At 35.9% G+C, this 17,881-nt stretch overlaps 1 protein-coding gene across 2 annotated transcripts in view; it reads right to left on the reverse strand.

Moving 5' to 3' along the window:
* Positions 1 to 17,881, reverse strand: part of Hwt (SH2 domain-containing adapter heavyweight) — a 127,089-nt gene that overhangs the window by 17,911 nt on the left and 91,297 nt on the right. For both annotated transcript variants that reach the window (XM_072891142.1, XM_072891133.1), the window contains exons 3-4: positions 15,152 to 15,271; positions 9,649 to 9,784 (exon numbers count right to left, since the gene is read on the reverse strand). In XM_072891142.1, the coding sequence (XP_072747243.1) occupies positions 9,649 to 9,784; positions 15,152 to 15,271 (256 nt within the window). The remainder of the gene's footprint in view (positions 1 to 9,648; positions 9,785 to 15,151; positions 15,272 to 17,881) is intronic.

The raw sequence follows: 17,881 nt of genomic DNA on the forward strand, positions 1-17,881 counted from the left end.
AGTCATACAAATAGAAAAACAAATAGTAGCAAAAAAAAATTTTTAAATACGTATATATAAAAATTAAATAATTGGCGTCATAAACTCCATTAGTTTTCAAAATGTAAAAGCAAAAATGCCCGTGAAATGTAAGTCTTCCATCGTGTAGAGAATGAAATGGCAGAGTACAAAACTCCCACAATATAATGTCATAATTGTTAATAAGCACGCTAAACAAAGATAAAAAAACTAAATTAACAATTAAAAGTTCGAAAGTTCAATCTCAAGCAAAAGGAGCCTACACATAATAATGCACACGAGAACCATAGGAAAATGAAAAAATAAGAATATAAGAACCATAAAGGTATATAAATGTCTCACAGGTTTATTTATTTTCTTCTTTGTCTGTTGAGAATCACAAACTGTATTGATAACTTTTATATAATTAATATTTAACTTTCGGTCATTACACTCGCACGTTTTGATGGTTGTGTATAGAATATTAAAAATGGAACGTAAAAGAGTTATTTGAAACTATTTCTTCCGGTCATTGGTAAACTTTTTATTCATTAATATACTTTTTCATTAGAGAGAGAGAGCGAGAGAGAGAGAGAGAGAGAGACTTTTTAAAATAAAATCTGAATTTTTATTTTGCACCAAATTTTCCTTGACTCTTATATGCTTATCTTTTCATTTTAAATTATTATATTAAAAAGTTATAAAAATAACTCGAAAAGTTTTCGATAAAACGTATGCATATTTCCATACATGTTTATTAGATAAAATCAGTACAAAATCGATCACATAATAGGATATCCTCAATTTCCGGCGCATTTTCCTATCGCGCGAGGGTTTAAATTTCATTCTTCATGGTCAAATACAAAGAAGCGATGCCGGCAAAGTCGTGAAGCGCGAAACGGGAAATTAATTCCTGGACAATGAATCCGGAAAATTATCACATGACTCGCCCGGCTACGTGAAAGGGAGAAATTCACGAATCGCGATTTCTCTTTTCACCTTCTTCTCTGAATTCGCGGCACATTCTTGTCAGCGAATGACAAATGACGAAGAAACTCCGAATACTGAGGCTGCAAAAGAAATGGTCCTTGCGAAACCAGACGTTGTCTACGTATTCAAACTTTCACAAAGGAGCAGAGAATCGCAGGAGGCGACTGATGACCCACCCTCGCCGCAGGAATATAAAGCGGGAGCAAAGATCTATTACTTTCTTTCTTTTCATCTGCAGCTACTTTCCCGACATTGTTCGATAAAACTTTTCACTGTTAAACTTTTAAACATTCAAGAAAATGGCGGTGCATGTAGAAAATTAGAGCGATCCACAAAATTAATAACAAAGATGGGATATCCGAGTGTTGCTATCTGAAAAAGGAATGCTAAAACAAGAAAACGCAATATTGCTTCATCCGCGCGCATTTGGTGTAATATCACGATAAAATTATATTGAAGAAAGTCGAGGGGAATACGATTTCCTGGAAACAAAAAGCAAAATGAAGACTTTGCGTGAAAGATCGAAGGAAAACATGAATATGTATTTGCATCTGTTTCGTTCATACTCGGAAAGATGTAGGATTAAAGCTTCGACAGAGCAAATATTAAAAGATTGCAATAAGCAAAGAGAAACTTTCTTTGCTCGCTCGGTTTCAATATTTGAAGCAATTTAGATATGAAAAATATAAGTCAAGTAAAAATGTCTTCGTGTCTCTATTTTAAAATGTCAGATTAGATATCTTGTGGTTTTGCGCGAAAACATGGAAAAAAATTAGGTTTGTTCAAGATTAATCTGTAGTGTGATCGATAGGCATTGTTCGCTCATCGAATTCTGAAAAACTGCAATTGATACCATGGTTGTCCATCGAATACACGTACGCAAACACACACATAAAAGAAAGCTGACACGTTGCCAAATTGCAGCAATATTGATTACCGATCAATAATCAGATTTGTCAGATATCTGTCGACTGCGCGAAAGGGAGAATAAGAGTTAGAAAGTTGATAATCGATCAGTTTAATTAAATTAAAGTGGATTACATTTGAAAAACGTGCACGTCCATTTGCATGTGACGTGAATAAATATTTTAAATTTATGAGTAAAAAAGATTCAAAATAAAAAGAAAACTAAATTTAGTTATTCTATTTCTGTCCCAACTAATGAATAATATCTGTGCCAATTGTAACGTTATGTAAAAAAATACTCTCTTGAAACTAATATATTTTTTCACAAATATTATTTTATCATATTATTGTATTACATATTTTGCATAAAAGAAAATAATTAAATTCTGTGTAAAGCAAAGACAATAATAAAACATGCTGATGAGACTGTAAATAGCTAATTACATAACAGTATGATCGAACGGGTAGATGAGCCAGTAACGGATACTACATGCGAATGAGTGATCGAGTGACATAAAATGAAAGAGGGTACGTGTATGTGGAGTTGGGGGCGATGATACGCCGCGCTGGGGGTGATACAGTGGTGCCTACCCTAATGAATCTATTACTGCCGGTGAGCGACAACCCTCGCCTAGCAATCACTACAGATAACACGAAATGCTGTCGCATGCATCCTGTTTACATGGATCTGTAGATAACGGAGATGAACGTCCGAAACGATCTATCTCAGAACTATATTATACTGGGAGCATATGTGAATTTGTAGACGAAGACAAAACAACTTTGACGCGCGATGTCAAAGTTATCTACATCGATTAAGGTCAACGGATAACAACGTTATGATATTGCAATCAACTTTCAATTAGAAACACTTCGTCAAGACCATGGAACGATTCCTAGCAATTTACGAGAATTATTTATAAACCTATAACACATGGTTCATATGATTATCGATCAAATTATTTAGAAATAATTAAACGGACAATACACAAGCTTGGTTTAATTCGATATAATTATCACTCATCAATTAAGTCTCTAAAGCTTTCAGATTTACAAAGAATTTTACATCATTAAACAGATTACAATTTTGTTTAAACAATATTAATTAATATCTAAAAAATTTTACAAATAAAGAAATATACATATTATTAATCTATTTTTAAAAATATTTTACTATATTGGAGCTGTTAAAAATTATTTATGATTACATTTTACTGCGACACTATGATAATCATACAAGATATTTCTATTCTGAAAAAATGTCATTTTGAGAGCATGTTACAACCAGAGATGTACATTATTTGAAACAGATGGATTTAAAATCGAAATACAAAATGTAAAATGCCTATTTTGTACCTATTTCAAAAGTACTTTTCTTACAAACTCAAAAATTTGAATTATCAATATATCGATATATCAAAGTATCGATAATAATTCTAAATATTAAAAATCGAGATATTTGTACAACACTGCATTGCATTTGTAAAATAAGTCTTAAATGTTTAATAATTTAGCCATTGTGGGAAATGGTAAGCCCAACGCTCATTTAGACAGGCACACACGGATACTCGTATTTCAATGTGCATAGCCAATCTATTGCCATCATTCGTGTACCATATATATGCAATAATGCAGATGCAATTTCACGTAACGAGTAAAAATGGATGGATTTAATCTAATAGATAAATATAGTAAGAAATATAGATAATAAAAAAATAAGAATTTAAGTATAAATAAATATAAAAATATAAATATTTAAAAAAACCATTTTTATTTTAAGAAATTAATTTTAAAAATCTATTATCTATTCTAAATGTCTAAATGTCTAAAAACTATTTTGTATTTTAATGTATTTTTAAATGTATATTCCAACTTTTGCATTTTCTATTTTAAATAATAATAATAATAATAATAATAAGTTCGGACATCCATTTTACACATCTTTGATTATAACTATATTGATGACATAAATTTCCAGCGATATTCTGTCTTGAAAACAGATGGTTATGTAATCTGAAACACGTGACTTTATACGGACTAAGATAATCATGACGTTATTTATGCAATCTTTCGTTTCCTTTGTAATTGACAGTCAGCAAAGTTTCGAGGGCAAACAAAATTCCGGGGAAAGCTTTATATAAAGAAAGTGAACACAAACTCGGAGCCACTTTACTCCGCTTTTTTATTAGCCATTGTCCCCGTAACATGACCGAGGTGACAATAATGGGTCCGCGGAATATATGGATCGCGAGATTGTATCGTCTTCCAGGAAGAAAAAAAGGGATATAGGAGGAGTATAAGAACGGTCGTGCAATTGCCTGATTTTGCTGGACGATATCCATTGGCCGCCTTCAGGGAGTCTTACGAAGCAGCTGAAGATTACGGACCGAGCCGAGCGACGATGAAACGAAAGGCAATCTTGGTTATTGGCTTGGTCGCGCCAAGATTCAGACAGTTACGATCGCGAGATTGGCCAAAGTATTTTGGTACAAAATGTGTCAGCCATGTCGAGGATCGTGGAAGGATAACATTTGGTTGCAGGAAGATAAACACAATGCACTTGAAAATTACCAAATCGGGAAAAAAGTATCAAATATACATAATAGAACAATAAGTTTTCTGTTCATATAATAGAAATAACTTGAATTGATCAATTAATTTTGCCTGTAATCTTTCCTTTTTTAACATAATGAGTGAGGTAAAGCAAAAATCATTTGTAGCAATTCTAATGCCAGTCTCTTTGTAGAAGTACATCTTCCTCGAGTCCTTTTATTAAACGCTTCGTCGTCTTTCCGAAGTAAAAAGAAGCTACTAACAAGTTAAAGTTATCAGGGTCACGGCAACGATTACTAGCTGTCACTACAAAGAGAGGGAAACGTCGAAGGAAGAGGTGAGCCACTTTGAAAGGAATCCGTCTGTTCTTTAGAAATTCTCTGCTACACGAATGCACGTTGTCGAACATGTAGGCATAGTCGAGATGATTGAAACAGCGACTGATTACGATACGACTGAGTACATAGATCTTTTAGAACATCGCTCTGATGCGATTTCCTTTGATTACTGTTTCGTATAAAAGGCTGAGGTCATTCATCGATAAAGCTGACAGTGCTGAATCGAGAGATTTTTCGCACTCGTTATAGATACCATTTACTTTTTGATGATTTTTTTGTATTGGGCAAAAATTACACAAACTCGTCCAAACTAAAAGTTATTTTAAATTGATCGCGAAAAACCGTCCTTGAAATATCATCCAATTCTAGAACACATCGGGTGATACGAATCATGTTCACTCGACGAATAAAAAACGCGTAACCCTAAATCCCATTACGCTTTGGCTGATCCTCGACAGTGATTTCGCTTCTGATTAAAGCCAACTATGCAAATGCAACGCTGCATCGATTGATTAGCTTTGATTGATTTTGTTGGCAATAAAATGGAAAGGGTCTGAAATCAATGGGAAGGGTTTTGCGCGACAACAAAAAGAGAGTACGATGGTGCAGCTCAAAGCTGTCACTTATGGGAGAGGACGGGAAACGGCATGGATTATTCGCTACTTCCCTATCGGTAGACATTGCGCAATTGAAATCTACGTCGGTGGTCACACGTGAGCATGATCGTTTGCGGCGACAAGGGACGCAACCCGACATAGGTAAACCGAGAGGATTTTCGAGCGTGTCCGAAACCTGGCCGCTGATTTCAAGTGTTCATCCGATTGCGTCTATCCCTGCACCCTTTATGGACTCTTCGAATTAATCGTGTGTCGCGAGTTTACTTTTGCTTTCGAATTCAATCTTACGTTCCGTTGCTCACCGCGCGGCGAATCGCCGAGTTAACGAGAAATCCGAGCTTTCGTTTTATCATCGTATGCAATTTCGATCAGGATTTGTATTTCGTTTCACAATTACAGGACTTTATTTTACTCTGATAAGCGTTTTATTTAATATTTAATTGCTACGAAAATTTTAGAGTTAAAAAGCTACAAAAAAAAAAGAAAAAAATAATCTTTCGTAATATTTCGTTACATATCTATAAAACAATCGATTTTATATATTGTAATATTTATTGTATTATAATGTAAATATTGTAATATTTATTATGTGTATTTTATCTTTCTCGCTATGTAATACGCTTATCTCAAAAGTCACGAATTTCAGAAGTTAGGAATTTCGGTAGTTTATACGATGAGAGATAAGCGATCTTCAGCAACTATGAACGCTTCTTGTGCGATGGGAGAGCATCTGACACAGAGATTAGGCTAAGCGCGCGCGAAATTGTCTCGCAACGATATGCAAATCGCGACATAAACGCTAATTGCAATTGCCCATGAAATGAATTCAAGTGCTCCCTCACAACGAAGGGTTCGCTTCGACCTTTGCTCTGCGAGAGTCTGCAGCGAGTATCGAACGATAAATCTGCGAAAGTTATTTAAAAGTTTTATATTAAGTTGACATATTGAACATTTAATGTTACAATGTTACCTCCTCATTTTATGATGTACAAAGAAAGTTTTTTTATAAACAATGCATTTTTTCTGTTGTGTACGAAAACAAAAGAAAAATATTATTCATTTACAAATCTCGCCAATCACTTTTTATTCACGCTACTTTCAACATGAAAGTCGAAATTCAAAAAAGTCAATTACCAGGAGAATAGCTGAAACAGCTTATTTATAGGAACTCGGTTTTACGATAAATAAAACGAAATGATAGGGTTACAACACTAATTCATTTATTATTAACAAGTATAGAACGTAGTAAATCGGACAGTTCCGAAACTCGATAACATACTTACGAAACTTAATAACATGCTTATAAAGCTTTCATAAATGACTGACTACTGATGAAACCTGTGTAATAGGTCAAAGCTTTGATGTCAATTCAATTATCTTGATATTACAAAGTACGTTATCGCAGTTGTATATAAAAAAAAAAACTTTCCTATGCAAATTTAGTTTGCGAAATTGCGCGGGGATTAAGATCTTGCCTCCAGATTCGAGCACACGTACTTGTCGTTGGATAAGTTGGAACCATGTCGTTGACAGTTTGTAAATGATCTAGTTTACGACGCGAGAAAGTGAGGGATGGAAAGTGCGGCGTATTCCGAAGCATGGCGGAAGGGGAAATGACGGTAGGAAGAGAAGAAGACAGAACGAAGGAAAGACAGAGAGCAAGAAGGAATAATCAAGGATGGCAGGTCGGAGACAAGGACAGAGAAGGGTCTTGTTGACTATTCATCTTCATGGCGATCAAACAAACCTCTCAGGCCATATTTACACATGCAAAACTGAGTATCATAAATGACATAGAAATCAGATATTGTTGAACGATATTTAGACTATCACAAATACGCATTTATCGCGCGCAATCGAAATCAGATGGCTTTACATTAAAAAGCCTTCGGCTTTAATCCAGAGCTTTGCTCGACGCGTATAAATTCGCGCTAACAAATACATTGGCAGTTTCTGACCAACGTTTGATGAACGCCGGACCCGCCTTCTCCCGTTTGGATGAAGGACAAACCGACGGACGGCTTGACATTTGCATACGATGAACCCGCACGGGCGTTAACTGTTCGGGGACGCGGAACGAGCTACAAGTCACCTGGTACCAGTAATTGAAATGAGGGTAACTTTGAAGAGGGGTTGCACGAACAAACGAGGAACCCGAAAGTTCTTTCAGTAACAGTAACACTCGTGTGATATTAAACATGATTAAAATTGTGGTATGACTATAATATATTTCAATGAAATTTAATAAATATCGATTGCATAAAATCAGAGTAGTAGCATCACACACACACATATGATTTACTAAATTTAAATATAGATTTCTAACGATTTAAAATAACTTAAAATGTTGTTTAAAAATTTACAATTCTATTCGGCGAGCAAATTCTTCTAACGGTAATCGCCCGTACATTTTAATTTAATGTATGGTAAAGCTCGTACTTTGAGGACGAAAAAATTTGTCGAGAGGCCTGGTTGAAACACGGTTAATAAGTGGAACGGCGCTGGGAAATGTGGGAGAGAGGATTGAAATACCCCTTGAAACTTTACGAACTATGAAAGCGGAATGAGAGAGAATGGGCGGGTGGTTCAGCGACGAGAGTAGGGATGAGAAGTTTAATTAAATATCACACGACATATTATGGGTAGGAGGGGGCGAGACACCGAGTGTGTGGTGTCAATGGCAAGCGACGTCGGGAATATACACGAGACCGAAAAGTTCGTACCAACAAGCGTATGATCGTTTCGTAGTAACAGACAGCAACGGGACGTGGCTATCGCCGGAAGTTAAGAGAGAGGGCGACGGCCGCCTTGACGTTTCAGCGCGTCATCGGTACCCTTTTATAAAGCGGCCAGTCTGAAAATTCCATTCGCCCGACCCTCGCGCTTCTCTTATATTCACCCCCGGCATCGACGCGACTGCTGATTCAATTCTCGCGAAAGGAACGACATTCCTCGAACGGCGCGCGGACGACAATTTACTTTTTAATCTCATAATGTCCCTGCCGAAAGCCTGGCTGCGGAGATTTCGACGCGAGTTGGCGAAAGATGCGATGTATAGAACGAATATTCAGTGACAAAGGAAGTTAAGTTAATTGTTCTCCTTGTTTGATAACTGAAAGAGAATGTAATAACGCGCGTAATATATTTAATAAAATTCACGTTAAAATTATTATATATTAAAAAAAAGCAAATCGAGAGATCACTTTTGTCCGAGAGGAAAAAATAAGTCTTTACGCAAATTGACGTTTGATCCTTGCCACATTCATGACTCGCGAATTAAAAGCCCATGAATATGGTAAGGACGCAAATGCCGTCGGTGTTTGCTCGGGATCAGTATTACATGGCAATCTGCATACTCGAGTGTCGGAATATACGGTGACGTGTCACGTGGGCGAGGTCCAGATTCTCTCGGATCGTACACGTAAGGCAAACCAAGTGTAGGGTTAATCACGAGCCGCAGCATTCCTTCGCCAGGAGGAATTTAATCCGCAACTCCGACGTCAGTATCTCTAAGTTTCATTCCCTACGCATTGTCAGATCAGGAAAGGACGAAAGATCCTAATCCATGTCCGGCGGTTTTGCAATCTCCCAAATCGATGAGTATCAGCCACCGCGAAAAAGAGATGATCCCCTATTTCACCCGATCCCGTCGATTAATCCGTTAGCCATTCGCGACCAACCTGTGCGTACCGTTCAATTATCGAGGGGCTCTTCTCCCTCTCTTAACCGGCGCTAACTGAGTTGTTACCTCGATAATTCGTACGTCGTAGTATTGGCGGATAACACCGGGGGCTCGCCACATTAATTTGCGGCTTGGCATGAGAATTTCCGCTTAACTACATTATTCCGAAACTTATCGCATACCATCCATAATCAATCGATATAATATCATGGGTATATTAAACGCTGCGAAATTACTATTCATGCTTGAAACGCCATTATTATGTTTTCTGCGTCAATTAGTATTGATTGATATAAATTAATATTAATTAATTAATGCTAGTGGGTAAAATATTTAATAATTGCTAGAAAGCAATACAAATAATAATTAACTTTAATTGCGTGTGATTCATAAACCTTTTAAAAGTTAAAATATTTGCATAATTTTTATATTTCTTATATCTTTTTGTTTTTCACATCATAAAACAGTTATTTATATGTTTTACTCAACGCATAACAGCTGTTGTAGTTTAGCTAGAATTACATTCTTGTACGTATTATTATGTCCAATATCTCAAGGGACTTACCTGTATAAGGTCGACAATAGTTGCGATTTTCTCTACTGTAAAACGTCGGCAAGGACGACTCCGCTCCCGGCTCGATATACGCTTTGCTCTTGCTATCTCTAGGGTCGCTGTATTGTTCCACAACCTCGACTTCCGCCTGTAAACAGAGCACAAATTATTTCCTTCTGTTACTCGTGAAAGAGCATATTCGACACGCGTATTTTCGTGTTTAAAATCCTAATCGATCTAACGCTTTCATTAAACGACGCAGTTCTTGTTCTAGATAGATTTTTTGCTAACGACAATGAATAAATATATATGAGTTATTGGTAGCAATGTTAATTTAATGGCACGTATTTTCTTGGCGTTCTCACGTAGTAACAATCAACACTTCGCCCCGAGAAGAAACGTTTCCTAGAAGGGTAGTTATCAAAACTGGTTTCGACGCTGTAGTGTTAATTTGGCGTCGCGTCCTGATCCTGAATCGCAGCCAATTGCGGTAACATCTTGGCACAAAAATGTGCTTTCAGTCGTCTCTTAAATGATGATCGTTATTTCGAGAGAAAACATCCGTGGCGAACAATTTATTTCCGCTGGCACGTGTGTACCCGGTGAATTAAACGTAGTGCTCAAATAATCAGTCAAGGAACGGCTAACATTAATATCTCCTTTGTACAGAGATTAAACCTGTAATATTCCTATAAATACTGGTAACATATTATAGTTACACATCCCATTCGTTTCAACAATCTTAATTCGAAAAACGAACAGGAAGAAATAAATTCCTCTCGATTAAATTCAATTAACTATATATTATTGAGTAAGCAAAAATTTTCTTATATTTTCCGCGATAGTCATTCGATTTTATTGCGATGACGTGATACTTTCAGTGATTCATCGATATTAATTGATGATATTAATGATAATAAAATTAATAAATAATCTTTTTCTTTATTTTAAATAGCAAATGATGAAGAGTGAAATGACGGAGGAGGAAACGCAGCTTTTTGACACTCTGGACAATAAAGAGGGAAATTAGTGAAAGTATCTTTCCTCTTTCTCGATCTCACAACTAATGTTGTATCGACAATCGGGATTGTAGGGGAAAGAAAAGAGAGAGGGAGCATGAATTCGAAACGAGCAGACATCTCAGCGATGCAAGACGGACGAGAAGGCGACGGCGGGGAAAACAAGTAAGTAGTCTTAAATTGAAAGACGCCCAAAATTGGAATTCTCCTGCCAAAGTTGGGCACTGTGCCTCCAGGGGCTGTTTCGAAGACGAAGTCGATTGCTTCCAGCCACCTTACCCCTACCGGCCCGCCCTCCTCCCTCCTCTCACGCGATTCCTCCTTCTTCGTGGAACGAATAAATTTTGCGGGTACGTTTATGCATTTATACGAAAATTACGGGGACAAGTCGCAGGCGCGGTTGAAGCCGCTCGATTGGCTGACGCAAATCTGATGACGGACGGGCCGATTCAACTTTTCGCAATACAAATCCCGCGTCGATGGTTGCGAAAACGATTACGCGGGATTATCGGCAATGTCGGCGACGAATTTAATTCGCCGGATGAAAATGTGTGGATTTATAACAACGCCTCGTTAAGCGGGTAAAGTAAATCCGCAAAGCTGTGTTTCGCGTGTTGGTGAGAGAGGCGATGATGACAAATAATAAATATACAAGGTTCTAAATTGTTTAAATTGTGTAACTCCCCTCTGTGTGTGCGTATTGTTTGACTACTTAAAAGGTCATCTCTTGAATACAATGTTATCGAATGTAATGACACGAGTCACACTCAATCATATTCAGTCGTTAATGCCGCTCGATTTATCGAGGGCTGTAATCCAATTGTTTGGTTAGCACGTGATAATTGGGTATAATTATCAGCTGCCTAACCGCTCGATTTTATTGTATTTTACGAGTTTTGTTGCATAATTTTCACGTTTGTATACTGATAAAATTGCATTTTAAAAAAGCATATTAAGAAAAGTAGACAATTTTCTATCCTTTATATCATTTTTCAGAATTTAATTATTGCAAATATAAAAAATAAGCCTCGTCATATTTTAAAAATAACGTATAAAAAGTTTCATCAAGATACAGATATTAATGATCATTGGGGCCTTGTAGAACGTCGAACTATATTAATGGCGAATAGCTATAGGAGTTCATAACATAAATAACGCGTTACATAGAATTGCACTTTCGAGGAAAATGTCACGTTTACGACAACGATCATTCTTAATTTTAAGAGAAAGGAAACAGTATTTTCATAATATCCGCGATAATTTAAGGACATCATTAACGCTAGGCAGATAATAGCGTTAAATAAAGTAGGGTTACAAGAAAAATGAACGGTATAAGATAAGAAAAGTGTTACGTAAAAAGTGCTTTTTAGTAGCACAAGAATATCAATCACTTTCACTCTCAAAGAAATATCGACGCGAAAGACGTAGCTCTCTCTTTCTGTCTCGTGCAGATCAATTTTTCCCGCAAGTCTAAGAGTCACAGTCAGACGCTTCCCTCTGCATCGGTCGAGAATTAATTACTCCCACTTTTCGATGTAATTTTACTCGCCGTAAGTTAATCGTCTTTCCGGTAAAGTCGACCTAGTACAAATGGTAACGAATTCCTTCTGGCATTCCGCCAATGCTCATCGCTGCTCTAAATTTACCGAGCAAATAAATCGAGCTTCTGGTAACCAAAATGTAATCGAAAGTGTCGCGGATGAAGCAAACAAAGTCTTACGAATCGATGAAGAAAACGGCAGAGTCACGTAAAAGTTTCGCACAAAGCGCGTCTACCAAAAGTTGCTCGCACTAGTAGAGCTCTTTGTTATAGTGATAAATGCGAGTGACACACCAGTGCCCGATCTCACGCATAAAATAAAGCGCTAAAGTATTAAGTAGGGTTTACGAGCGGGACTCATAACGATTCACCCTCTTGAGTCAAGTGGCATCCATTCTCTGTCTTTGTCACACTTCTCCTGCGCGACGCTCGAGGGTGAAGGGGAGGTCGAGGTTATCGGTGACAACGAGGCGCAGGAAACTTTTGTTCGGCACACTCAGGTGTCGTCCCCTCGCTACAACGTTTCTTCCTCTTTCTTTTAAGAACTTTTCGTGCGGCACAGCCACACTTCCGCTTATTCGTATTATAATCAGGCGCCGAGTTGATGGTAACAAATCAAATTTTTCTACGAATTAACATATCAAATGTGAAAAAGTGGGAAAAAAGAAAAAAAATACATAAAAGAAAACATAGCTATATATAAAAATTGTTTTAAAGAATATCTTTATTAGAAGGTATTCCAAACAAAGTTTGCAAGAATTTTAACAACAAAAAGCTGATTTCGATAATTTTAAATCGAATACGATCAAAAATTCTTAAGTTTCTTTAAAGTCTTAAAGTTTCATGAAAATTTATCTAGAAGAAAGAAAATCAAAATATTAACAATATATATAGGATGAGTCACGAAAAAACCTGACGATTTTCAAATGAAATATAAATAAAATTTGACTTAAATATTTATTTCTTGTCGGATAATAATAGGATATATTACAGAATATTGATATTCTTGATTATATTACTTAATCTTATTTATTTTTTTAAATTAAAAAAATTTTTCACATTTGTTAAATGTCCATTTATCTTACATTGTTTTAATCTATCATGCAGGTTTTGTATCGCTATTTGCACCATGTTGTCTGGTATAGCTGTAATTTTTTCTTGTATATTAGTTTATTAATATACAGGAAAGAATTACAGTTATACCAGATAACATAAATAGTGAAAAAACTTGCGTGATAGACTAGAGTAATGTAAGATAAATGCGGAGACATTTGATAAACGTGAAAAAATTTTTTTAGTTTAAAAAAATGAGTAAAGTCAAATAATATAATATTTAAATGGCACTTTATATTCTATTATTATCTGAGAGAATAAAAATATATAAGTTATATTTCATTTATTTAATTTATTTAAAAAATTGTCAAGTTTCCATGACTCACGCTATCTATATAACATTATATACATATGTATAACAATTGTTTATTATTAGATATCCTTTAAAACAATCTTTGGTAATTACTGAGAAAATAATCAAAAAATTATTGAGTAAATAGAGGAGTATAATTAATAGTAATATGTTGAATATACAAAAAGACTAATTGCAACGCGCAATCGTTGAATACATCCACTTTTATCATTTTGGCTGCAACACAAGTTTCTTTGCGAGAAAACCGTTTAACAGCGAGACGTGATATTTTCAGCGTACTTTCGAGGTAACCGCAAAACGCGGAAAGACGGAGCTGTAAATCCACTACCAAAGTGTTTAGGTGAAATGCCCGAGGCAATCCCAGGCACCAGAAACTGAGTGTCGGAGCAATTATAAGCAACGCCGGAAGTCACCGGTTTCACCACCCTGCCACCGACGCTCCTCGTCGTTCCGTTCGCGTCCGTTGTTCCCACCTCTCGCACACCCTCTGACACTTTTCACCCTCTTCTACGCCCCCACGATGCCCTCCACGCCACCGTACCCGGGGGGTATTTTGTCACCACTGTAATTATATTTCTCTCCCTTCGACTGATTCCCTGGCTGTTCGCGTTGCGAAAATATCAATACTATCGTTAGCTGACAAAATTCGGGCCACAGTCACAGGAAGTGACGTCATTCATACATAAAGGAAATGCGCTGAAGATGAAACGATTGATGGTTCTTGCGTGCGCAGAATGTTTATTTCAGGAAGTTGATTTATAAAACTTATTTATTTAAATGCAATATTTAAGCATCTTTGCAAATTTTTAATATTAATATTGATTAACTAAATTTGATCGGCATAATTATATATAATATATATATTTATAGTATTTTATTATTATTATCAATAAAACGTCATGTATGTATATATTCGTGGAAATATAATATTATATATATATATATATATATATATATATTATATTTGATATAAGTATATAAAAATTATTTGATGAATTTTATTTCTCTGCAGGAGTAACCCTCTGACCTTTTTGATTCACTGCACGTCGCGGGTAGAAAATATCGATAAACTTTTCGGATAAACGAGTGACAATGGGGACGCGTGAACACATAACGGCAGTGTGTTTGCTTAACGCAAAATTCATTGAACTGTGAATGCAGATAAACGCACGGATTGCGGTGAATAAAGTTTCATCATCACCGCAATATAATAACGTCGCACCGCGTAAAATCGGTAAAGTTATATACAATAGTTATACATTCTCGCCTTCTAATCTATTTAATTATGCAATATATACGCCATTGTCTCACAACTAAATTAAGTATATCGCATCATAATAAAATAACCGAGTTACAATAAATTAAATTTGAATAGCGTGAATTTGTTTGCTATAACCAAAGTATTTGTCTGCAAAATAAAATATCTTATGTTTAAAAAAATGAATAAAAATAAGTAAGTATTAGCTTTAATGTAACAAAATATTTAAATATTACCCTTGAGAAATATTAAATTACTTAATCGACACTTACATTTTCTACAGTCGGACTTGGCAGCGCCCATTGCACTGTGGAAGTTGCAGCTGCGGCGCTGGCAGGGCGTCTCTTGTTCACAAAATCGACTGGTAAACTATAATCATCACACAGAGATACCTGCAAACACAAAGGAAAAAAATGATATATATCGCGCTCGCTTATTATCATTTCCCATTAACTACCCTACTCGATGAGAGAGTTTTCTTTCGAACTTTTGTCGTTCTTCGTGTCCCTACCTTTAATAGAGTTTCAAAGTTGTAAGAAATGACTTTCATTAAATGACGTGAACTCTGGTAACTGAAAAACTTTACCACGCTCTTTAAATCTGCAAAGTTGTACAAGAATTGATTTTTTATTTTTTATTTAATTGTTATACGTAGGGTCTTAATGTTTGATATATAACTGATGTCAAATTTACATTTTATTATAACGTAATAACATTAAGTCATTATAGCCTCATAATACTCGGTCTCCCAACGGATAGAAACAAATTATCTTCATTTGAATCCTTGGGACTCGACTAAGCAAGCCAGTTGTTACCCTCGCTAGTTACCCTCGACGTCATCGAAGCACGCGCCGCCGTCATTTAAAGACGAGAAAATACGCAAAATATTGCTGAGAAAAAAGTGAAGAATGAGCGACTAAAAATCCACGAGGAGATACCTGGGATCGAGAGCAAACGGAAAATTTTTGCCGCTCGACAAATCGCAGGGTAAGCACCCCGAACTTTCTCCGCGTCCTCAAATCCCCGTCGACGCTGACTGGACTGGACCAGCTCATCAGCGATATTTACTGTCTGCCAGAGGATCGATCTATCGATGCGTGGATATCCTCGTCCCACTCGGTACGACGTATGAGTACCGGGAGTGCACGACCTACCACCTACGTCTGTACATGCATATAAATCGAGACAATCGCGGATCCCTAGCGACGGCTTATCGCGCGGGAGGGGAAGGAGGTAGAGCCCACGGGGATGCGCGACGCTCGCCCCTGCGAAGGGAATTTTGCTCCCTACATGCAAATGGTCGGCATTTATTGTGAGAAAAGAGAGCGCCGTATGAATATGTGAAGTGGAAATCGAAACAAAAAAAAAAAAGAGAACAGTCGGAGGACAACGGAGATGGGATGAGGTACGTTCGGTTCGCAGAAAAGCGGAAATAGCCACGTATCGAGAAATGACGCAACCGAGACTTAGCGAAACAGGGTGAAAAAATCGATTCGTAATATTGTGAAACATGTGCGAGATACCTTTTTTTTGTACGATATATTGCAGAGAGTAATTTTTTTTTCTGAAAATTTTTTCGTGTTTAAAATTATCCAGATAGCACAATATATTCTATGATTATTCTATTTAGCGTCAAATACTATTTTGAGAAAATTCTTACAGAACAATCTATGAATCTTCGTAGAATATTCTCGTTTTAAAAAGATATTTTCTAAATCTACTTAGAATATTATAAAATTTTCAATAAATGTATTATATTAGTACATTCCATTAATGTTCTAAGAATGTACAAACTGTATGCACAAAATTAAGATGGCGTTCAAAAAGAAAGCAGCTAAATGAATGGTTGTTAAAAGGCCAATTACTAGTGATATCTAGAAACAATAGGTATTGAATATGCGAGCTAACAATATGCATAGTCTTACGTTCATCGAACGTGGAGCTAACAATAAGTTAACTGCTTTTGAATCGTTAATTCCAATGTATAAATGCTTTAAAATATAAGTGTGCTTATTATATATTGAAAAATTAAATATATACACATATACACGAGGATTAAAAGAAAATGTAGTTGAAGCCGTACCACGATAACTTATGTTACTGCATATACATATAATACCATTATTGCACTTTATTTCCGTATGATAAAATATATTTTGTTAGGTATATTTTTTTCTGTTTTCTATCAAAATATATATTTGAATAAATATGCATTGTATAATTATTACAACTAAATTAAAATATTCCATGAACATTTCTTAAAATCTTCTTTGCATATTCTCTGGACTTATGTAGAATATTTTCTGAACTTATGTAGAATATTCTCTGGATTTATTCAGAATATTCTTTGGACTTATTCAAAATATTTAGAACGGTCTCATTTTAATATTCTATACAGATTTATAGATTATTTTTTCACTTTCTTAAGAGTATTCAAATATTCACTGAAAGAATATTTATAGAATATTTATAGAAATAGGTTTGTGTTATCTGGGTACTCAATTATTTCAACTTCTCGACCAATTGTTGAAACGACAGTAAAAGTTGTAAAAGATATAGATAACTTGGAGTGATTGTTTTTATAAAATAGACTGTCACTCGATCGCCGTCGCGTTGTTAATTGTAAAGTCGTGTAATTGAAGAAGCTGAGCGGTATAATTTTACGTATTTTATTGGCTTCAGGGCGACCTGTCGCAGACTGAACTGCAGTCGTATCTACCGTTACCATGAGGAAGCCAAATGCGAACTAGGCCGACTCAGTAAGGTGCATTCGAGAAAACCGCCAAGTCTGAAGCTGAGGATCGCGTTTCACTATTTCTCTGTCTCAAATTTCTTCCGTGCATATCGTCATCCTGTGTACTTTTATATTAAATTTGCAAATTTTAACCAACAGTATGACTTGATAAAGGAGAGTTTTTTTTAACTCGATATAACTTTTATTCCATCAAGCCTATGAGTTATTCATGAATCTCGTATCAAAATGTGATGCGTGGTTCGTACGC

Source organism: Anoplolepis gracilipes, chromosome 1 (assembly GCF_047496725.1).
Source record: "Anoplolepis gracilipes chromosome 1, ASM4749672v1, whole genome shotgun sequence".
In the NCBI taxonomy this organism is placed as follows: Eukaryota; Metazoa; Arthropoda; class Insecta; order Hymenoptera; family Formicidae; genus Anoplolepis; species Anoplolepis gracilipes.